Source organism: Watersipora subatra, chromosome 1 (assembly GCF_963576615.1).
Source record: "Watersipora subatra chromosome 1, tzWatSuba1.1, whole genome shotgun sequence".
NCBI classification, from domain to species: Eukaryota; Metazoa; Bryozoa; class Gymnolaemata; order Cheilostomatida; family Watersiporidae; genus Watersipora; species Watersipora subatra.
The window spans coordinates 24522966-24547923 of record NC_088708.1 but is presented as its reverse complement, the minus strand read 5'-3'; the positions used below and the strand labels follow the sequence as shown (position 1 = coordinate 24547923).

The 24958-nt window shown below is 36.5% G+C and overlaps 3 protein-coding genes across 4 annotated transcripts in view; 1 reads left to right on the top strand and 2 right to left on the bottom strand.

The window, feature by feature from the left end:
• LOC137397436 (small ribosomal subunit protein uS5-like) overlaps window positions 1-24958 on the bottom strand; it is a 476780-nt gene that overhangs the window by 74595 nt on the left and 377227 nt on the right. The gene's annotated exons all lie outside the window — the stretch shown is intronic.
• On the top strand, window positions 1908-16069 carry LOC137385464 (uncharacterized). The gene is made up of 15 exons (XM_068071937.1): window positions 1908-2001; window positions 2218-2337; window positions 3378-3581; window positions 4139-4343; window positions 6008-6183; window positions 6785-6796; window positions 6999-7151; window positions 7677-8039; window positions 11612-11735; window positions 12336-12508; window positions 12820-13080; window positions 14203-14372; window positions 14904-15114; window positions 15291-15468; window positions 15730-16069. The coding sequence occupies exons 1-15, from the start codon at window positions 1908-1910 to the stop codon at window positions 16067-16069; spliced, it is 2784 nt and encodes a 927-aa protein (XP_067928038.1).
• The window catches only part of LOC137410275 (CDK2-associated and cullin domain-containing protein 1-like), a 28125-nt gene continuing 19281 nt past the window's right edge, over window positions 16115-24958 (bottom strand). For both annotated transcript variants that reach the window (XM_068095790.1, XM_068095791.1), the window contains exons 7-10: window positions 23796-23885; window positions 22740-22884; window positions 22418-22458; window positions 16115-16513 (exon numbers count right to left, since the gene is read on the bottom strand). In XM_068095790.1, coding sequence (XP_067951891.1) covers window positions 16491-16513; window positions 22418-22458; window positions 22740-22884; window positions 23796-23885 — 299 coding nt within the window. In that variant the 3' untranslated portion in view covers window positions 16115-16490. The remainder of the gene's footprint in view (window positions 16514-22417; window positions 22459-22739; window positions 22885-23795; window positions 23886-24958) is intronic.

Here is a 24958-nt window from a genome sequence, read left to right as displayed (position 1 = left end):
AAAATATAACTCGGTTTATCAACTCAGGGCACTATAATCCTCCATAAATCCGCCATAGTCTATCAACGTTGTGCAATTCCTTTTGGAGTTTTTTACACCCAATTTAATTTGCCATGCACATTACTCCAAACAATGATATACAGCCCCTACAGGGAGGCTGTATTATTATGTATATCATTGCTCCAAAGCACAGGTGTCCTTTAGCGGGGATATTGCCGAAGCCGAGACCGGGCCGTAGTCTATACACACACACACACACACACACACACACACACACACACACACACACACACACACACACACACACACACACACACACACACACACACACACACACACACACACACACACACACACACACACACACACACACACACACACACACACACACACACACACACACACACACACACACACACACACACACACACACACACACACACACACACACACACACACACACACACACACACACACACACACACACACACACACACACACACACACACACACACACACACACACACACACACACACACACACACACACACACACACACACACACAAAAACACACTGTTGTTTTTTGTGTGTGTAGACTACGGCCCGGTCTCGGCTTCGGCAATATCCCCGCTAAAGGACACCTGTGCTCCAAAGCACCAGACACCTTGATATCAACGGAAGTAAACGTACTCTTGCGCTGGTGTTGCCTCGGTTGAACGTTACTAAGCTACGCAAACACTTAGTCCAGACCAAAATTACTACACGGGTGAAACGATATCAACGAAAATTATTCTCACAGATCTAATCTAACACTGAGGCTACAAATATCCGCTTTCTAACCGCATTTTCGTTACTGGTAAATTGTAGATCTAGTAATACGAAAAATATTGTATCATGAATAGGCATAACTGCACAACATGTCATGACTATTTTAACACGAAATTACATCAACCTGATTAATGGTAAGTATTATTAGCCACTCGTTTTTTTACATCAATTATACGTGTCATGTAAGTTAAATTACTATCAGTCGCACTTAGAGTTTGCTTTTGTGACGCAAACAACTCGGATGTTCGGATGTGGAGATTTAAAGCTTTAAAAATGTGGATTTGTTAATCATATATTTTTCAATATAATTTGCAACAATAAAGTTATCGTTTTAGTTCAATCTATGCATTGATGACATAAAAACATTCAATACAAAGTATTATTTCGTCTTTTTACGTAATGTTTGTCACTATTAATGCACTATAATGTATTAGCTACGAATAGGCTTCTGACTGAAAACCATGTTGGTACACGTGTATGACACTTTAGCAACAACTTTCATTATTCTGTCCATTGATGTCAGAAAATTTTTTCCGAATAGGCTTATCTATATCCCAGGGTTGATACATTGAAAGAAACACCCACCTGGCTAGGCCCAGACTTGGCCCAGACTTGGATATTGTACCCCCAATCACCTGGTTGGTCAATTTGAAGTACATCTCCTAAACATTGGGAGTTCTCTAGGGTCGCCCAGGTTCCACGCCCCGCTAAACATTCAATATGATTCAGAAGCTATAAAAATAATTGACCTCAAAATCACCATTGAACAGTGTGAAGAAAGCTATGAGAAACATGAGCCCTTTCACTGGCTTGGCTGTGGAAACTCCCCTAAAGTAGCAAATTCACTGACAGTGCCCCATTGTCTGAAAACCCCCCTAAAACTTGATTTTGGGCCGAGCCAGATGGGCCTTTTGGGGGAAGTATCAACCCTGGGACATATATCTGTTTTTTTTTCAATTTGTATTGTCAACACACAATCGTTGCTTGTTTTTTTGGGTGTTTTTGCTTTCATATTGATATTTTAGTTTACCTGATGATGTTACAGTGCATCCTTTGTTGAAGCTGTCGTGACTTTATCATGTCAGATGATAGTACCGAAGATCTTGATAATTTGATTGATGAAGAATTAATAGAGTATGCTGAGACAAGTCAAGCTAAGGGGTCTGCTATTGGTATGCTTTATGTGCATTTACTAGTGACCAAGCCATTGGTTGTCATTTACTGAGTTGTTGTTAAACTTCAACTGACGTTATGCCATATCATAGTCTGCTTATGCAGACTTGCTTGGCCAAAACATTCGAGGCTAAGGTTGCTGGGTTTGTTTCTATTTTATGTGAAATTGACGAATTTTCTCAAGTTAGAAATTTAACATAATTGAACAATTGCAGATTTAACTGGAGATGCTGAAACACAAGCTAGAGCTACAATACCTCTTGCAGATGCTACGATTAATATTTTGCGTAAACATTTCATTCACAGTAAGGAGTCTATGAAAAGAGCCAATCATGGTGAGTTACGATGAATAGTGCTTCTCTTTGAAAATTTTATCAAGTTGCATATTTTGTGCCGATGAAAAATCGCTAGGTGTTGGAAGAGTAATGTACACTTTGTTCTAAGAAAAAAAAAGTATATCTATGCATATATAATATATGTATATACATATGTACTAGCTGTGCTACCGGCGTTGCCCAGTTATTAAAATCAGCTTATAAACAATGAGAGGTAATGAAAGTTGCCTGCCACTTGCTATTAGCTTAGCACATCGTCAATGGATAATTTGAGTAAGTTTACTAATAAGAGCTACCAGCTTTTCATGATGTTACGCCATCACATTGTGTCGTGTCCGAAAGCGGTAGCGTATTGGCTCTCAGACAGCGGCATATATAGACTGAAAGCATCAAGCTTGTGTGGTTGAATTGGTTATGCGTTGGACCGGTGAACCGGAGGGTCCGAGGTCGAATCGTCTGTGATGTGGATTCTTTATTCCAAGACTTTTATAGTTATGGCTGGAACAACACACAAACTTTGAGAAATATGTAGATACTACATGTAGCTGTGTTACCCGGCGTTGCCCGGGTAATAGAAAAGTCTTTGGACAGAAAATTGATTTGTATTTAACGTATAATGACCTTTTGCCATTCTAACTATCAAACTACATATCATGGAAAAAGTGTTTTGTCTTATAAACAATGAGAAGTAGTGAGACTTGCTCGCTATTAGCCAGTACGTTTAATAATGTGAGTGAACAGCTTCTCGTGACGTTACGCTATGACCCTCGTCATACGCAAAGCAGTTAGGTATTTGCTATCATGTAAGGACATATATTGGCAAGCTAGCAATTTTATTTCTGTAGTCTAGTGGGTAGGTGGGTAGGACTAGGGTGTCAGACTGGCGAACGGCAGGGTCCGAGATCGAATCTTCTTCGGCATGGAATCTTTATTCCGAGATTTTAAGATCTATAGCTGGACGATCAATCCTACAAATACACATACAACGACAAACTTTGAGAAATATTATGTGGTTACATGTATATCACTGTATATTATAGGCTCAGCATTCACCCATTGTCCAGCCAGTATACCAATCGCAGAGGAGTACACTCGATTGCGGGCACTGCTGAGTGAACACGCTTGTCTCGAATTGCAGAAAGATATCATTGCAAGAATTCGCCAGTTTGAGATATTTATTCGAAATCTCAAAAAGTTGGTCCAAGAGGAAACAGCATCATGGCAAGCTATAAACCATCCTGCAGGTTCTCATCTTCAGCATGTATCCTATTGGCTGTTCTTATTTCCTTTGGTTTGCAAGCACTTGTCAAGCGATCATAGCATTTATCTGGGAGCTAAGGAACTTATTGTAGTCATTCAGAATGTTTCATAGGGCTTCAGCATATGTGCTAGGGCCAGAGCACTTGTTTGGTAGTTTGGTTAGAGCATATGTTTTCAGACTATACACAGACTACTGGAACCTGAATGTATGTTTTTTCATGTTTTAATATATGTTTTGAGAAGATAATATGTTAAGATTCTTGATGTGTTTTCCAGTGATTGCAGTACTGTATGTGCAATTTTAATATCTTAAGCTGAAGTAACGCCTACTCACTGTGTACTATAATTTGTTGGGGACGCCAAGTATGAAGCCACTGTATGGTGATTATAGTCCAGATACCGTGATCAGATTTTTGTGTAACGACAACAATTTCTCTTGTTTAAGTATATTGGAGGTGTGATGAAGATACGGAAGGTCCATATATTTTCTTTAGTGCACGAACACCCAGTTTAGCTGTATATCTTTGATGCACTTTTCCAGGTGATGGACTTCTGGAGGACCATCAGACAAACCTGACGGCCCTAAGTTCTATCTGTGATGAGTTTCGAATGCACCTTAATCACTGGATCTGCATTAAGCACCGGGTTCAAAGCAACCGGTGGCTGCGGGCGGCGCTACCTTCCTATTTGCGGGTTATTTATCAAGTTTGTCGACGATTTGTCAAGCTACAGGAGACAGCATTTTGGTAGGTATTGGAATTATACACATGAGTTAGATGGTTTTCGTAACTTGCTCTGAGTTTTTTGTTACTTTTGCGTAGATATTGTTAGCAGCTGCCCTGTGTGGTCAATATTTTGTTTGACAATTTCTCATCTCATAAATTCAATGTTGTTTTTGTTTTATAAGTTTATAAAGTCTGTAAAGTAAAACCATCTAGTGTTTTGTCTGCTCAAAATACAAACAGTCCAAATTTGAGCTTCTAATCTGTTATCTCACGTTGTATGTACAGTGATCCCTCCTACTTCACTGCTTCAACTATTATGGCTTTGCCGTTTTGCGGATTTCTTGGCCACTCGAGTTTTTAAATTTTTTTTCAACTCAAATCAAATCAAAAGATACAAAACTGTCTTTTAACTAATTACAGCAAACTGTACGCAGTTATTTTTTGCATTTAATTGTGAAATCAGTTTATACCAGTACTGATGTTAGCCATTTTTAGCAAGGAAGTGGCAAAAAGCAGTATTCGAGACATCGACATACCCATTACATTAGTGTGTAATAAGAAAATACTTTTGTAGAAAGCTAGTGTTCTACCTTTTGATTTCTTGTACAATAAAGACTCATCGCTCTATGGTTCCATAGATTGATATTGGAAAAATATAGTAATTCCTTGTCTAATATCAAAGATCTTCTGCAATAACATCTAACACTCATTTACTATATTTTATAGAATTATATTTAGCTGTTTTATAATTAATTTAGTTGATTTTCTAATTATTAAATGAAGTTTAATTTTGAAGTTTTTAGTCAACCGTCTCATTTTAAGAGGTGTAAGATGTCCGTTGTTGAGAAAGTCTCAATGTTTCAACACTTGAAGCCTAGTTTTACTAAAATTAGCTCCAATCATCTCTTTGACATTCATAACAATACAGCTTCAAATTTACTGTACACTTTCTACTAGTAGTTGAAATTATTGCTTTCAAAATGTCCTAATTGGGAAACATGAACAAGTTATGAATCGAGGTCAGCCTAAAAGCAGACAGCGCTGACTTGCTGACCGTATATCAAAATACAGCCTCTGCAGTCATAGTAGTTTCTTGCATCACCCGTGTTCCTCTCATGTTGCATAAAAGTGGGTAGGCTTGCGAACACCCTTGTTTTTTTTTAGACTCTGAAGCTGCAGAGCAGTAGCTAGGCTTTTATAAGTTAGAGCAAGCAGTGTCACTGTTGAAGGTTAACGGTTAGTCTAATTGAATGTGTTGCAGTTTCGTGAGTGTCTGCTTCAGACACGTATGTAAATGTGTTAACCCTTACATGAGCTGAGCTACTTGACATTCCACCCGTGTCACCCACAATGATTTAATGTTGCTAGCGATCGTCCGAATGATCTTATTAAGTGTAAGATCGCTTGCATGTACGTAAATATTCTAAAACAGGTCTTCATTTATTTCACAAGTTTGACTACCAGTTTTACTTTGGAGTACCATGATTGAAATAAAATGAACTAAATTTTTTTGGCATAACAATTAGATTATTCTTTTCAATGAACTTATATTTAGTTGTAGCAATAAGTACTTCATATGTTATATATTATATTCTGTTCAGTACTGTATCGGTGTGTGTATAACCTTCTATAGTGAGCTGCGTAACAAAGGCTTCAGTAGCAAGCGATCTTGTTAATATTTACAGGTGGACAGAAAAGTTGTTGAAAACTGGGATGCAAGTATTTGCTTACGTTGATCGTCGGTCTCTCACGTACAACGATGTCTTCTCTATAGTGCGAGGCATTGAAGAGTACAACACTTTAATACAGCTAGTGCGCTGCAATACACACGAGATGAAGCTGTCTAGTCACTCTCTATATGGTTGGTCTTATCTACTTGTCTCTCATTACATTCCCGTAGCATCTTGCATCAGTATTGTACGTTTAACAAGTACTAAGTTTTTATACAGTGATAGTGATACACCCGCTTATGTCGCTGCAATGTCACCATGGAAACAGCCATGTCACTCTCATTCTATCTATTTACTGTTACTGTTTGAAATTTGAGATTTACTGTTTCTGTTTGAAATTTGAGATTTACTGTTTCTGTTTGAAATTTGAGATTTACTGTTTCTGTTTGAAAGCGAAACACTCATACGATGTGCCATCTTTGTGCCATGGAAACGACCATAGCGACCAACAGTGTCGCATTTGTGTGTACGTATAAATATTGATTTCCTGTTGTTTCATATGTGGACATGCTTTGACATAGGCTTCGCACAGCCATCGCTCTACTATGGTGCCCTATGGAAGTACTATCGCCTGTCGGCCCAGTGTAGCGCTTTGGCACTGGTGCGCCCGGAAGCCTCTATAGTATCGCTCTATGGAAACTTAGTAATTGCTTGACATGCTGCTTGGTTTCATCTATTAAACCTTTTTGCCTTGAATACTTTAAAAAGATGGTTAACTAGCTAGTTAGACAGGAGATGAAGAAAGCAGAGGGATTTTAGGTTTCATATCTAAAGCTTATGTTTGCTACCATATTGGATGCTAATTCGTGAACTTTTAGACGCGCTCTCTCAAGGATCATTGACATATTCTAGTCTACCACATATATTACGATGTCCCTATAACAATATCGATTGGAGAATATTACAGGATTGTTAAGACATTGACATGTAAACATTCCTGTTGAAGGGTCCAGAAGCAGCCACTCCTATCTTGTACAGTCTTGCCAGTTTACAGCTGTCGACTCAAGTACCACTAAACCTCTGCATTTCACTAGGTTGCTGAACAGCCTGGCACAGGAATGGGCCAAGTCAGCGGTAGCTATCACCAGACACTTCTTTGGTTAGTTCAAATAGGATAAATCATAGCTTTCACTAAATGCTTCGTTGTAGGTTTTTAAAAATTTCAAAATTGCTGTTTAGTAACTGTCTAACAACTATGTCAAATCACAATTGTAAAATACATGCTGGTTACAATGGTCATATTAGGTGTTGTCTTCTCTTTCATTTGAAACGTTAACAAAAGAACAACATACTATGTTGTTGTTCCTCATCGACCGTCAGTATTACATGAGAGCTGTTCCCAAAAGTCTAATAATCATTTGGTGTAATCAGTCGATGCGTAGTAATAAACATGTTTATTCCTATAGTTTAAAAACATTATGTCATCATGAATCAAAAATATTTTTGAAAATATTTTTTACGGCTTTTTAAATTTTTTGTGAGCAATTCTTTATCTGATTTAAAGATGCTCAGGAATCACTACTGAAATAGATTAAGCTATAAGCACTCACATATTGTATGTACATGCCCAGCAAACGCATGTGTTTAGCAGACAATTAAACACTGTCATATCTCTTATATTTAGATAGCCAGCCACTGCTCCTAGAGTCAATGCAATCGTCACGATGCCTCCATGTGGATGGCCTATCCACTAGCCATACAGAGTTTGTGACAGCTTCTGTTTCTCAGTCTAAACAGTACTCAAACTCACCTCAGTTGACTACCTCAGATTATCACAGCGAGTCACTAGGCAGAAGGGAATTAACTACTACTGTCGACATCACAACCGGTGCTTCTCCACTTCTTGACTTTGGTAAAAAAGAAAAGGAGTACATCACTAAGGTCATACAGATTACCTGTCAAAGGACATCATTGATACGCAAATCCAAGCATACGCCTCAGTCACTTACGCCAAGCTTATCACGCAAATCTGATTCATTCTCCAGAGGTGCGTCAATTGTACTCATTTTTTAACTGTTTCCAGATCAACATTGAAATAGTCCACGTTTGCTTTGTATGTCCAGGCCAGCAAAATTGCTAATAGGTTAATGTAAAAATAGTGGAATTTGTAATGTTGGAGGAAGAGGCTGTGAATTATTAGCTTGAATTTCCTCGAGAGCAGACAACTCACCAATGTGTGACTTGAATGCTGAATGAGGTGTGGTCGTCTACTACCACATGGAATTGTTTTGACTACACAGAAGCTAAGACTTGGAGAAATCATGCTGGAAAATTTTAAAAGTTTACATGTTTTTACAGTTATTTATAATGTGTTGAAGCCTTCGGAGTTAATTTCTGTGGATTTTATAAAAATAGTTTAGCAAGTAGAAGGTATCTAGGTGCCATGTTGATCATTTATCATTATTGTAACCAACTTATGGCATTTGACACACACGACTTGTGGTTCCGACTATGCTACATTATCAATCTCTTAAATCTTGGCACATCAGAACTGTATCGATTTGTTTATGTATTTGTTACCCTTATCAGGTGGGTTCGTTAGTTCTGATTTATGTAATATAACTGACAGTATATGATCATTCAACATTGCGGAACCAAGTGCTGGAATACAATGATTATGTTTATTGTGTTTCTTAATTGAATTTTATATTAGAGGTAGGAGATTGGCAGACATTCTCTATGACAGTGGTTCCCAACCTTTTTTTTGCTTTTACCCCTTTGCAAAATTTTCAAATACAAATTCCCCCCTTGGAAAATGTGGAGTGTGAACCTATACTATATTGTATTCACTGAAAGGGCTACACAGGTACATATATGTAGGTCAGCAGCATATATACATGTATTTATTTGTTAAATAACTGAGAGTAGCATATATAGTAATAAATCATGTTAACCTTATTATTATTTCGGTTCACTCAACAGGTGTGGGGTAAGATTATGAATTTTAATGAAACTGCACCAGCTGATGCCTCTGTACAAGTTTACACAAATCAGGCTTTGTTTTTTATAATGCACATCTCAAGTCGCTCTCAAGGTCAAGTCAATTTCTTTTCTCATTTTTAAGGTGCAGCATTGATGAAAATCCTACTTCGTGTAGGTAGGTACAGCTAAATGGCATCAGAATCTTTATTGCCTTTTCAGCAATAAGTGGAGAAATGTTTCTTGCTGAGAGCTAAAACTAGTCAATAGACATTGATCTGAGATCATTTTTAGTGCAGAAATGTTAACCAACTCAACAAACTCCTATTGTAGCTCCTCTGGAATTTCTTCAACAGTGCGTTGAAATGAATTTCGTGTGATGTTGAGCATCTTTTTTTCTGAAGGTAGCTCAGGGGAGTAGCATCCAAATTCTGTTATGAGATCAGACAGGTGTTTAATAAGGGTTGCCACTGGACTACCAGGAACAGGTTTTGTCTTCCAATAATTCAGTGAGTGTGGGAAAGGATACCCCGTTCCCAGTGCAGGTTCATGTATGCCACAGTACCAGCTTTGCTTTGAAAGCACCAATGTTGTCATGAAAGGCAAGGAAATGATGATTGCTCCCTTGTACCTTCAAGTTCAACTTGTTTAGCGAGGCAAATGTATCAACCAGGTATGCAGTCTCAAATACATAGTTATCAGCTTTCATGGCTGCTAAAAGTTCATGCTGGCCTTTACCTTCAAGAAATTAATTTCATAACCTCGGACGTAGCTCAAAGAGCCTGCCTTACATGTTTTCCTTGGACAACCACTTCATTTCAGTATGAAATAACAAAGTTGTAAACACCACATCACTTTCAGAACATAGTGCTGAGAACAATCTGGTATTTAGTGCTGATGCTTTGATGTAATTCACAACTTTTATGTTCACATCCAAGTTTGATTTCAACGCTTGTGGAAGAGTTTTTGATGCCAATGCTTCCCGGTGAATAAAGCAATGCACTCCTTTTCTATATCAGGGTTCTTATGCTTGATTTGTTTTACAACGCCTGATCTACATCCTAACATAGCAGGCGCTCCATCAGTGCATACACTGATTAACTTCCTCCAACCTAACTTGGCCTTTTCAAGGAAATTTTCAACTATTTTCAACACATCTCTTGCTGAAGTTGTTCTAAGCAAGGGCTGACAAAACAGAAACTTCTCTTCAATGGATGTGTCATGCACATATCTATCATACACCAATAGCTGGAAAAGACTGGCAACATCACTTGACTCATCAAGTTGTATGGCCCAAAACGGGGATGCTTTAATCTTAGCAACTACTTTCTCTTCAATATTTGCTGCAATATCATCAATGCTTCGTTTCACAGTGTTGTTGGATGGTGGGAGGTCTTTTTTGCCCAGCTGGCTTTCCAAGTACTATTAATGCGCAGTCTAACATACATTGCTTGATCAGGGTCTCTCCTATTGTATGTGGCTTTTTACACTGAGCAATATGGTAGGAAACAGCGTATGAAGCTGTTATAAGTGCATTACTATGAGCATAGAGATCTCCACTTGCATCAAGTCTACTTCGTTTTACTTGCCGCTCTTTGGACTAAAAGTAATTCCGGTTGTTCTCAGCTATTGTGGGGTGGATTTTTTGCGAGTGTTGTTTCAACTGAAAGGGTTTCATGGAGTCATTTGAGAAAGTTTTCAGGCATATAACACATTACGGAAGCCAAGATTGTTTTTCATAAGATACGAAAACCCATAATCCAAGTAACTCTCAGTGTAGGTTCGTTTCTTTGCTTTTGACATCTTGCACTAATTAATAGTTGTAAAAATAAAGCGGCAGCTGAAAAATATTATAAACGACTTAGTATCTGTTTGTACAATAATAATCATCTGTGACTGTATGAATATTTTTTATTTGATCTACTACTATAATAGATGCATGATTATGTGACTTCTTTGCAGAAAAGCAAGTAAAACATAACATGAGTGGTAATAGGAAACAATAATGTGAGCATATATGTAATCATACTTGTACAAAGAATCTTACAGTTTTTTTTCTTTTACATGTGATGCAGTAGTTGATAAGTGAGTGTGTCCTTGTGTCAAATACATGTGCACTGTGAGCAGCAAAATGTCAAACTAAGCCTTAATTTGACCTTAGTTACTAAAGTCATTAATTAAGGTCAAGCTGACTTATTGGAATTTTTCTAAATTGTTGGCAAAGATTATTACATTTACAGTACCTACATGCAGACTGTATTACAATGAATTTACAGTAAAAGGTACTCGGTCTACTACCCTAGCCAGAATAAACATGTAATAGAACAGGAATGAGAAAAGAAAACACATCTAGGATTTTGTTAAGGCTTAAAAGCGCGTTCGCAAAATGCGAAATTTTAAAAACTAAAATTCCCCCCTTCAAAATGCCAAATTCCCCCCTGGGGGGGGAATTCCCCCCAGGTTGGGAACCACTGCTCTATGAGGAGATTTCCTTTGTCGTACCATTATATTATTATTATTACTATTGAACTCTACAGGGTAGATCTGTAGTCAATATCCTAGCTTTTCAATTGCACATCTTAAACACTGTTAGCATTCTTAATTTTTTGAGTACAAATACTTATGCTCTTTTACACACAGGAAGTGAAGCAGCCATCTTGGAAGAGAAATCCTCTGAGTCATTTAGTCGCAATGATCCAAAACGCAAGTCTGTTTCTTGGGGAGATTCTCATGATATGTCTGTCTGCAAGCAACTCATAGCTAAGTAGGTTGCTATATCTAAATTGAATCAGTAGAATATCTTCTAAGTTCTGTATACCAATCAGTATTTCCATAAGTCGGCAAGATAGTTTTGCTTAGGAGTGTTGGTGTAGATGATAGTGCCTCATATAGGCGCTATCATCACATTAAGGTACCATATATCTCTGTTATCATTATCATTAAATTTTTGTTATAAATATGCAGTGAATTTATTGTTATTTAGATTTATTTATGTTTTCTTATACGTCGTATATTTCAAATCTCTGACCAATACCAGACCAGACAGCTCCATAGGAATGATAGTGACCTTGGTCTTGATTTGGAGTTGTCCAATTCTGAGCAGTATAACGCTATTTATACAAACACCAGCGCCGACACAAATTATTAAAGTGTTCGATAACACTGGTTGTGAAGCAATAGAATTCTATTGGTCTAGTCTTTGCATGACTTAGGACATGAAAATAGTATTTGTAGTAAATGTTTTTTCCACCTTACAAATTGCCTTTCATGAGGTTGAAGTCTCAGTTAGTGTATCCCAGGTCAAATGTATAGGTTGCAAGAAGTAAGCAACTTATGACCTACTTATTGAACTCTGGTGTTGCAGGTACAACGATGCTCTGTGGAAGGCTTTTGGTGAGATGCTAGAGGACAGTCTGAACCATGGTATGAGTTGGGCAAAACAGTCGGAACAGAAAAACTATGTTGGTTGTCTTGACCTTTGCACTTCTGGTGCCCTCCAAATATTCATCCAATCTGTGAGCCATGCTTGTGGAAAAGGTAATTACGCCTCTTTTTCATGCTATGAACAGTTTCTGCTTTGGTTTGATTCTGTGTAATTGTGGTTTTTTGCACACCTATGGCATTATTTCATCTTGTTTAAACTGATTAGAAGATAAAACATTATTTTTCACTGCTTTCATTCATTTAAATTGTGGCCATGACTGGAGCTCTTGAAATTATGTGGTATAACAGTAACCGTAATCTTTATTGTTTCTACCTGTAGTGATATCTGTTTGCCAATCCTCACATCTGTTCCAACCATTCATTCCGCCTGCTCCTTTCACATAGCCTGCACTTTATACTTTTAGGATATTTTACAAAGCAAGGAAGTCAGCAGGTAGCCCAGGTTCTCCGACGAATCAAAGCTAGGGCTAACCTCGTTTTATGTGATGTGGCTATATCAAGATGCCTTTCCTCGATGCAGGGAGCCAAGGCTATCGAGGTTATTCCACTGCATGATGACAGGAAAAGCACTCGCACTGCAATGTTATTACGCAATGCTATAATATTGGCACGTGGTCAGCTTGCTGGTACGCCTGTGCGTGCTGACTCCTTCACAATAAGCAAAGGTGATTTATCATTGTTTTCAGTTGGATTAATTCTTTTCATCAGCTTGTCTCGATGAGTCATGCAATTTTGAATGCAATATACTCTAATCATTACATAAAATCACAACAACTTCTACATTTAAAGTTAATGTATTCCTATTATTAGTTTCTTTGCTGTTTGATGCGCTGTGAGAGACCAGCAGGTTTATTAAGCACCTGCATAACTATTTCATAGTGCGACAACGCAGTCGATGCCTGCAGGTTCTAGTGTGTTGGTCCATGAAGCTGATGGTCACGAGTTCAAATCTCGGGTGATGCAATCTTTTTTCTCAACATTCACCCGTGGTTTCAAACGGACGGACACAGCTCTTATGGTAGTGAAGATTTCGGAAAGATTAATCGTTAGAAATAGGTTTTTAGTTACTTGACCTTGGAGACATGTGAGCAAATGTGTTGACTCACGATGAATATGTTTGGGTGTAAAGGTGGTAATAAAAACACACACTGTAATTTATTATAATTTAGAACTTTATTAAGTTTAAAATAACTTGGCTTTTATAGATTTTATTTTTATTTTCTTTTTCATCAGCCTCTTCAGTTTCACTCATAAAATTGTAATTACTGGAAAAACCTTGAAGTGTATGATGGGAATATACTTTGGGCGTAGAGTCAAATACTGGCTCAAGTTTTACATCATACATTGAGAAATTTGTATGTTGAGGAGATTGTAAGCAGAGGTTTGACTATTAGCTAGTGTATCTTGGTGATGAGGAGTAAAAATATGTGAAATCTGCCTCTCAATCATAAAGAATAAGAGAACATTTTCTGAGTGAGCTAAACTTTCTAGTACAAAATTTTATCTTGATATGTGTCCACACCCTAATGATAGAAGTATTTTACCTGTTATTGATCAATTCTGTAACAGTCTCTGTTAGCATATGAAAGCATCGCATGACGGAATTGTTTATGTTTCATGCTCTTATGATCTGATGCTCTCTCTTTACCTCCATTTGTGTGTATAATCTAGCGTAGAGTTTTCCGATCACTCCTAAAGGACAGCTTTACTGTCAGTCTATGCTCTTTCTGCATGTCATTTAGCTTTCATTGATCTACTTGGACTACATGATTTCTCATCACCTCTAGGCTCTCCAGTACACCATGTCTACTCAGACTACAGAATCAGATCAAATGTGATAGGAAGATTGGCAACTGTCATATGTCTGGCAGAAGAATGGTGCAAGGGCAAGGCTTTCCAGTTCCTCCGGTCCTATAAAGTGGCCCCATTTGTGCTCATCATTCACAGTGACCTCATGGTAAAAAATATATCTGCGTTTGATCGGTTTTTACATGGGGTTTGTCAGATGACTTATTGGTAACCTTTGTAGATACAATTGCTGATAATTCGTGAGTCAATTTTGTCTGCTATGACTGTAGGTAAGATCTGAGAGCACTTCATGAAAAGATTTTTATTCTGTAGGTGCAGTGAAGCTCGCAAAATAATTTCAGTTGTTAAATTTTACGTTTCCATCTTGAATCGATAAATAGCGTACAATGCACTATGCTGCTCTCTCTGTTTATCTCTCTATCTTTAACTCTGTTGAATGTCATGCTATAGGAATTCCGAGTTGTGCATGAAATAACTTGTTCCCAGTAATTTAAACCATAGTGGCATTATTTCATCTTCTGGTTGGAAGATTACATGTGACTTGTTACTACTTTCTTTTCTTAAAATGGCGGCCTTGACATTTCCGGTGAAGAGCTTGTATCATTGCTGCTCTTGACTCGAAATGCCAAGAGCTCGACGTATCGCTAAACCTTTTTTGTACAGAAAATAACCTTTTCAGATACTTCACAAAGAGCTGACGATGGCCTTACGTCTTTTCTGTGATGACATGTTCTTAGTCCAAATGGCTGCCATACAGGCGCAACTTGACAGCCTAAAAAAGTTTCAAGTTGACATGAAACACAGACTTGTCGAGAAAGCCTTAGATCTCACGCATAAGATCCTCGCTATGGAAATGCCTAGTGCCCGCACCTGGAAACGTCTTTCTTCTGGTAAGCAGACAATTGCATGATTGTGGCATGTTCTTGTTACGCGCAGAGGGGCAATGTGCAGTTACCACAAAGAATCTTATATAATATGCCACAATCGTTGCGGTTATATCTTATGCAATTAGGACTGCGCAAGTTTTGTGTGTTTCTCCATAACTTGAGTATTGAAAATTTTACAGACCAGGAACTGGAGACCCAAAGCTATGCAGAAAATGTTGTTGACAATGTCTTAGCGCCAGTAATAGATGGAGCCAAGCATCTATGCACTGAAGATCAGGTGTTAGCAGTGGAAACATTTATTGATGCCATCTGCAAAACTTGGCTGGAATATCTGCTCAAGCACAAGATCAAGTTCAGGTAAAAAATGATGCGCTTTAGCTTGTCTGGCACTGTAGAAACACTGAGATTGATTGGTTAATGACCAATGATGATTATTTGTAAACCAATGAAAGTATTTCAGCTGTAAATTATTGTACTTTTTAGAACTATAGCAAGCCTACCAATGCTCAATATTGGTTGTATTTTACTAAACATCAAACAAAATGACTACAAATGGTTAACATTTGATATTGCTACATCTCCAACCTTCAGACACCAAATCTTTAGCTTCTCTTTCAGTGTGAGAGGAGCAGCTCAGCTTCGCAAGGACTTTGCATATTTGGAAGATTTCATTGAGGTGCACTTCAATGACGAATCTCTCAAACTTCAAATCATGCGGTGTACACAAGTGCGTCGGTTCACGTCTGTAATATGGCTACTGCAAGACCAGCCAACAACCGGTGAGAATAGATCATTGTCCAGTAGGAATCGAATTGCCCCAATGGAACTCCTTGACAAAGGCCAGGAGCACTACGAGCAACTGGAGGACAAGGCGCAATGGACTGCGCTGAGAGCCGGCACTCCTATTGGACGAACCCTATTTCCGTGTTTGCCACTGTCAGCCACAGAAGGCTGCTAGTCAGTACTTAGTTTAGAACAGAGAATAAGCCATTGTATACCTCATGCTGCCTGTGATATTATTATATTGATATTACAAGCTATATTATATTAGTACACATAGTTTTGATATTAAAGCTCATTGTTATGATACATAAATATAGGGAAACTATATAAACAAAATACTCATCATAATAAGAAGACATTCATATGAAACTCATGACATACCTAATAACTGTTATGTGGGCTGCCAAGACACATTTGGCAGTAGTCCAAGTGAAAAGCTGAGCGATGCCTTGAATGGGTGTAACACGTCTCTAGGAAGTAACTCACTGCCATGTTCCTAGTCAATTTGTGTAAAGCTGATATAGCACAAATAGATCCTACCTAAAGCTATTAATATCAATGTGAGCATAGAACTATCTGCCGCACTGCCTTTTCCATCACGTATGATCCATCCAACTCTCTACAAAAATACAATGTTTAGTTTGCAGTGAATCAACTAGAACAATACAGTGTTATAGCAAATTAAATAAGCCAGTATACTGTATATAGTATTTAGACCAGGGTTGGCAAAAATATTGATATTTAAAAAAATATCATATCACTGATACATATCATATTTATTGATATTTTTGATATTTATTAATCTTTTTGAAACATGACATTTTTGAAAAAAACTTGAAGCTAGGTTGAACTTGTATGGTGTTTACATTGTGATTGATGTATTTTATAGGTTGTATGGCACCAGTCAGCAACGTTTAGTACCAAAAACTTGATTTATTGTAGGCCTAGTATTATAATAATATTTATAAATATGAAAATGTTCATCAACCATTGGATTAAAAATCATGACATGAATGCGAAGTGCAAACAAAATAGTGCAAATATTAAATACACAATATGATAGTCCAAGCATGTTCTAATGTCCTATTCTTGTCTAGTTTAGGTATTTGTAAACAAACACCAGCTTGTCAGCCTTCACCACACCAAGACAATTTCTTAACTTGCTGTGAACCAGTCCACATGATGAAAACACACACTTAACACTAGCAATCAAGAGTTATATCATCATATTTATAGATTTTATACTGAACCAGAATCCTTTGAAGGTATTCATTGAAAGATTTTTTACAGAAAATGATGAGATGAGTTACTCTGTCATCTCAGTGAGTCAGTGTAATGTGCTTACAATTCTGTTTCTGGGTGTCAGATTGCTCAACTCAAAATCATGGATTATGAAGTTCAAAGGTGTTACAACAGGCTGGCCTTCCAATAAGGCAATAAAATATAAGTTTAACAAGAGATAAGATAATTAGGTTAGGGAGATAGTACTGGGATGAAGAAATACAATTTAGATCTGAAAAACTTCTCAGCTCAAACACTGATTAAATGGTCTTTGTTTGTTTGTGTTGGGTAAGCCTGATGGGCCTCTATGCAAGTATTTGATGATTTTAGGTGTTATTTAGCATTTTTAGACTGTTAGCAATAGCTGTGAGGTGAAAATAGATTGATAAATGGATATTTTTCAAAAATTTCGATTTTTTGAAAATATCCTATCTATCGGCGATATATATCGATGATATATATCAAGCGATATATATAAACCAACCCTAATTTAGACATTGAACAAAGCAGTAGGGGAGAAGTGGGTAATGTGGACAGCTGGGTAACGTGGACAGTTAAATTATTAGCTAAAGTTTTTAACCAATTCCACTTGTTTCATATTATAAAACCTTTCCTTTTCCTGTTAGAAGAAGCCACATGCTGATTTGGAAGTCTCTATCCATCATACGCCAATCTGTAAGCATCTTAATATTTATCACATAAATAGTAATTTTTAATTTAATTTTATTACCTGGGTTACTTAGTGTGAAGGTTGTTTGAACTTTTGGGGCAATATGTACACAAACAAAGCATATTGTGCTGTTTATCTTTATTGATTGTCAGAAGGGAACTCCTGACTATGACTGAGGTTTATCAAAATTTGTAATAATATATAAGATGGGGTAATGTGGACATGTTCACATTACCCTTATGCCATGTCCAAATTACTCGGTGCTGCAAGGCATATGATATAAACTGCTTAATTTGCTAGTTTCAATGTTATCTCTAAATTGTTACTACTACTACTAGGCTTACTAGTAAATTTACTGATATACGTACATGTAAATTTCTCAGTCCAACAATTATTTGCTAATAACTACGAATGCAAATGTGAATGTGGTTTTGCACCATCTTTTGATTGTGATTAGTAGACGCGAGTTTTTTAAAATGTTGTAATTAGACAATGAATGTTAAAGTATTTGCCTTGATTTAATTAGAACTATTGCCTCTGAAGAGTTGGAAGTAGACTTTTACCGGCACAGGAGTGGGAAGGTTTTTGAGCCAGACCTACCAGATTGTAAATATGTGAGTCGCAGCCAGCTCAAATTAGTTTTACCTAAGCCACTGTCACAGGGAAATACCGAAAGAACCAGAAGTGGACTCATATTTGGTTTTAAGCCATCAGCATTCAATTTAAGATAGACATAATTTGTTATACCAACAACAGTAAAAGACAATCTGAGTTATTACCATGACTTGGTAGAATTATTATCTTATATTGTCAGATTTGAATTATTCCTGCACAGTTTACGTTAAATTAAATATAACCAATTGCATATATTACTTGTAGTTATTTGAATATCTGAGAAATTTTTTACTTTTAATGACAAAAAATGACATGTTCACATTACCGGTGTACCTGTCCACATTACCCACTAATGGTGGTGGGTAATGTGGACAGGTACACCGGTAATGTGAACATGTCATTTTTTGTCTTTAAAAGTAAAAATTTCTCAGATATTCAAATGACTACAAATAATACATGTATATGCAATTGGTTATACTTAATGTGGGTAATGTGGACAATTTTGTGGTTTATGATATGGTGGATTCTGGAAAAACTATTGCTTGTATTCCAAAGCATGCAATTTAGGAAAGAGAGCCAACAAACTCTGCAAGCTAAAGATATAATTTAGAATATTCTGAAGTGAATAGAAGTAAATGTAACGAAAAGAAAAACTGTCCACATTACCCACTGCTCCCCTACAACAGTGACAAACAACAAGATATGCATCTGCATGAGTAATAACCTCTACAAGAAAGTATATAGGATATTGGTAAAACTCTACGGCTTGTCAGCTGTGTCCCAACGGAAAAGAAACCTGCTACTACCATACAAACAAAAACCTTTAGAGTAGACAAACTGTAGTAGTGCATAGCACAACCAGTTGTCAGTAATATACATCAACACAGAGTACAACCAGTTTTTAGTAATATACATCAACACACAGTACAACCAGTTGTCAGTAATATACATCAACATACAGTACAACCAGTTGTTAGTAATATACATCAACACACAGTACAACCAGTTGTCAGTAATATACACCAACACACAGTACAACCAGTTGTTAGTAATATACATCAACATACAGTACAACCAGTTGTTAGTAATATACATCAACACGCAGTACAACCAGTTGTTAGTAATATACATAAACACAGTACAACCAGTTGTTAGTAATATACATCAACACACAGTACAGCCAGTTGTTAATAATATACATCAACACACAGTACAACCAGTTGTTAGTAATATACATCAACATACAGTACAACCAGTTGTTAGTAATATACATCAACATACAGTACAACCAGTTGTTAGTAATATACATCAACACACAGTACAACCAGTTGTTAGTAATATACATCAACATACAGTACAACCAGTTGTTAGTAATATACATCAACATACAGTACAACCAGTTGTTAATAATATACATCAACATACAGTACAACCAGTTGTTAGTAATATACATCAACACACAGTACAACCAGTTGACAGTAATATACATCAACACACAGTACAACCAGTTGTTAATAATATACATCAACATACAGTACAACCAGTTGTTAGTAATATACATCAACACACAGTACAACCAGTTGTTAGTAATATACATCAACACACAGTACAACCAGTTGTTAGTAATATACATCAACATACAGTACAACCAGTTGTTAATAATATACATCAACACGCAGTACAACCAGTTGTTAATAATATACATCAACATACAGTACAACCAGTTGTTAGTAATATACATCAACACACAGTACAACCAGTTGTTAGTAATATACATCAACACACAGTACAACCAGTTGTTAGTAATATACATCAACACACAGTACAACCAGTTGTTAGTAATATACATCAACATACAGTACAACCAGTTGTTAATAATATACATCAACACGCAGTACAACCAGTTGTTAGTAATATAAATCAACATACAGTACAACCAGTTGTTAATAATATACATCAACACGCAGTACAACCAGTTGTTAGTAATATAAATCAACATACAGTACAACCAGTTGTTAATAATATACATCAACACGCAGTACAACCAGTTGTTAATAATATACATCAACATACAGTACAACCAGTTGTTAGTAATATACATCAACACACAGTACAACCAGTTGTTAGTAATATACATCAACACACAGTACAACCAGTTGTTAGTAATATACATCAACACACAGTACAACCAGTTGTTAGTAATATACATCAACATACAGTACAACCAGTTGTTAATAATATACATCAACACGCAGTACAACCAGTTGTTAGTAATATAAATCAACATACAGTACAACCAGTTGTTAATAATATACATCAACACACAGTACAACCAGTTGACAGTAATATACATCAACACACAGTACAACCAGTTGTTAATAATATACATCAACATACAGTACAACCAGTTGTTAGTAATATACATCAACACACAGTACAACCAGTTGTTAGTAATATACATCAACACACAGTACAACCAGTTGTTAGTAATATACATCAACACGCAGTACAACCAGTTGTTAATAATATACATCAACACGCAGTACAACCAGTTGTTAATAATATACATCAACATACAGTACAACCAGTTGTTAGTAATATACATCAACACACAGTACAACCAGTTGTTAGTAATATACATCAACATACAGTACAACCAGTTGTTAGTAATATACATCAACATACAGTACAACCAGTTGTTAACAATATACATCAACACGCAGTACAACCAGTTGTTAATAATATACATCAACATACAGTACAACCAGTTGTTAGTAATATACATCAACACACAATACAACCAGTTGACAGTAATATACATCAACACACAGTACAACCAGTTGTTAATAATATACATCAACATACAGTACAACCAGTTGTTAATAATATACATCAACATACAGTACAACCAGTTGTTAATAATATACATCAACACGCAGTACAACCAGTTGTTAATAATATACATCAACATACAGTACAACCAGTTGTTAGTAATATACATCAACACACAGTACAACCAGTTGTTAGTAATATACATCAACACACAGTACAACCAGTTGTTAGTAATATACATCAACACACAGTACAACCAGTTGTTAGTAATATACATCAACATACAGTACAACCAGTTGTTAATAATATACATCAACACGCAGTACAACCAGTTGTTAGTAATATAAATCAACATACAGTACAACCAGTTGTTAATAATATACATCAACACGCAGTACAACCAGTTGTTAGTAATATAAATCAACATACAGTACAACCAGTTGTCAGTAATATACATCAACATACAGTCCAACCAGTTGTTAGTAATATACATCAACACACAGTACAACCAGTTGTCAGTAATATACATCAACATACAGTACAACCAGTTGTTAATAATATACATCAACATACAGTACAACCAGTTGTTAGTAATATACATCAACACACAGTACAACCAATTGTTAATAATATGCATCAACACACAGTACAACCAGTTGTCAGTAATATACATCAACATACAGTACAACCAGTTGTTAATAATATACATCAACATACAGTACAACCAGTTGTTAGTAATATACATCAACACACAGTACAACCAGTTGACAGTAATATACATCAACATACAGTACAACCAATTGTTAATAATATACATCAACACAGAGTACAACCAGTTGTTAGTAATATACATCAACATACAGTACAACCAGTTGTTAGTAATATACATCAACATACAGTACAACCAGTTGTTAGTAATATACATCAACACACAGTACAACCAGTTGTCAGTAATATACATCAACATACAGTACAACCAGTTGTTAGTAATATACATCAACATACAGTACAACCAGTTGTTAGTAATATACATCAACACGCAGTACAATAAGCAATTCTACAAGCTAGTTATATGCATATCACATTTAAAGTTCCACAAGATAATAAAGAAATGACAAATCCCACCTGTATCCCGGTCTTCCTCCAACGGTCTCTTATGTGATGATCTGTAAAGAAGCAACTATCGGATAATAGTTAGCTGACCAAAACACTATGGCAGCCTTTGCTAAGACAAATTTCTGTAAAGACTGAACAAGAAACAAATACTAAATAGGTTGGCCTATCAACTCATACTCTGATACCTATCATGTTTTAAGCATGGATCTTGTATGCAGACATGTATATAATATCATGAGCTTAAACTAAGAAACATAGTCCATGGTGGGATAGAACGGAACATGAGTAACGGCATGATAGATATGACTGCAAGTGAGATTATGTTAATCACCCTGAATGAGATTTGCTGCTGCTACAGAAGCTGTGAGTCAACTCCCTCGCCTCCTCGGATAACTGCGGCAGCTGAGTCACTTCCGTAGCACCGATATAACCAGGGATAAATCTTTGAAAAAGCTGAGGACTCATTTTTCCATAGTCTAGATTAAAAAATGGTCACATACAGTTAATTACATCTTACGTAGACGCAAGTTGATATGTCAGCTAGCATTTATTTATGGAGTACTAGAGTCAGACTATAAGCATAAAATTTACTGAGTGCTTGTATATAATATGCCTTCAGGATCATTTAGCAATTAGTAATTTCTACATGATTTACAATATATGCTGTCACATATCAACATCCATGCTCATGGAGACACAATTCCCAAATCGTACGTAAGTAAAATAGCTTAGATTATTAACAATCGGTTCGGAACTGAAAGCATCTATAAGACAAGTTAAAACAAATTAGATACTATGATGATGATGATAAACACACTGAATTAGTACCCTAGGACACTTATGTATTTGCCTCATCTAATTTTCGCGTTTTCGCGGAGTCATCCTCTCGCGAAAATTTTATGAGCGAAACTAAACTATCAGAACGAACGAGCGAAAAAGCGGAGGTAAATAGCTTTGTTCATTGATAGTCCAATAAACAAATGGCAGCAAGCGGTCAAATTGCATTATCGATCTCACCCACACCATTCTACCTGCGGTTCACAATTACAAACTAGTCCCAAATTGTAAATTTTTTTCTTACCGTTGAACCAAATTGAGGAATCTAATTATGTTTGTTCCACTGCATTTATTTTCACATCACTATATTTTCGCACTCATCGGAGCTGCGAAATTAAGTTGCTTCGAAATTTTACTCTGTATGCTACTCACGAAACTAAATACTAGCAAAATATAAGTGTCCTAGGGTATGAGGAAAAGATGATGGAAGAACAACTCTAAAACAGATTCAAAGATCTGAGTTGGACACCAGTAAATCTGTACAATAAAGTTCAAAGGAAGTATAGAAGCTATGCTAGAAGATGAACAGATCAGCAGTACAAACACTCACCCTCTTCCAAAGAGTAGAGGGATTTGATAATACAGCACGATGTGGCAGGTTCGACAGCGAATGGCAGCGACTGAGCCTTTTGTAATGCGTCTAAAATACATGATAAATACATTTACATCTGTGATGATTGTATGAAATGATGCAAGTGTTTACTTAAATCTCCAAATGTATCATTAACTGACCGAACAAAAAAAGTTTGCTTTAAAATTTGCTGAGAAAACTTAAAGCCTCAGGACCATACTTATAAAGAGCAAACTTAAGGCACTAAAACATACAATGGGTGGAGGGTGAATAGCACTACAACCACTGATACAAATGAACCGGAGCCATATGAAGAGTTTATAACGCGTACCAACATGCAATTTACTCAGATCTCTCGCAAGATATTAAACTATCATAATCTGACAGACTGAATCAATTTTATCTACATAAGTAACTTTCACAATTTTCATTCTGGCAATGGGAAATCGAAACAGTTTCACTAACCATAAAATGATTCTACCCTACCAAAATGATTCTGATAATAGCAACATTCTAACAAAAATCATATGCCTCATGTTACTTGTATTTGTATAATTGAGATTATCTATTAAGGGAGCAGTGCAGTGGTGTAATAGTTAGTGCTTTAGCCTGCCAAGTGACAAGTCAGTGGTTAAAACCCAGCCATCGGATGACAGAACGGGCAACTGGTATCAAATCGCACTACTGTATGAAAAGGAGCAGGTACAACCAGACAGAATACTTGAGCCAAGCACCGGGACACCACCGGAAATCCGCTGAGTACTCCATATCTAATATTAAGTTGCAATGAAACAGAAACCAATAATGTTATCAAAATCTACAAAAAAAAAAAAACTTAAGAGGCAAGAACACTGGAATTTTTATAATGTAGAGGAGTTGATGATCTTACACATGTACTACTCATCTAATATACCAGTAACATGCTCACACACTAGTCTTACACATGTACTACTCACCTAATATATCAGTAACATGCTCACACACTAGTCTTACACATGTACTACTCACCTAATATATCAGTAACATGCTCACACACTAGTCTTACACATGTACTACTCACCTAATATACCAGTAACATACTCACACACTAGTCTTACACATGTACTACTCACCTAATATATCAGTAACATACTCACACACTA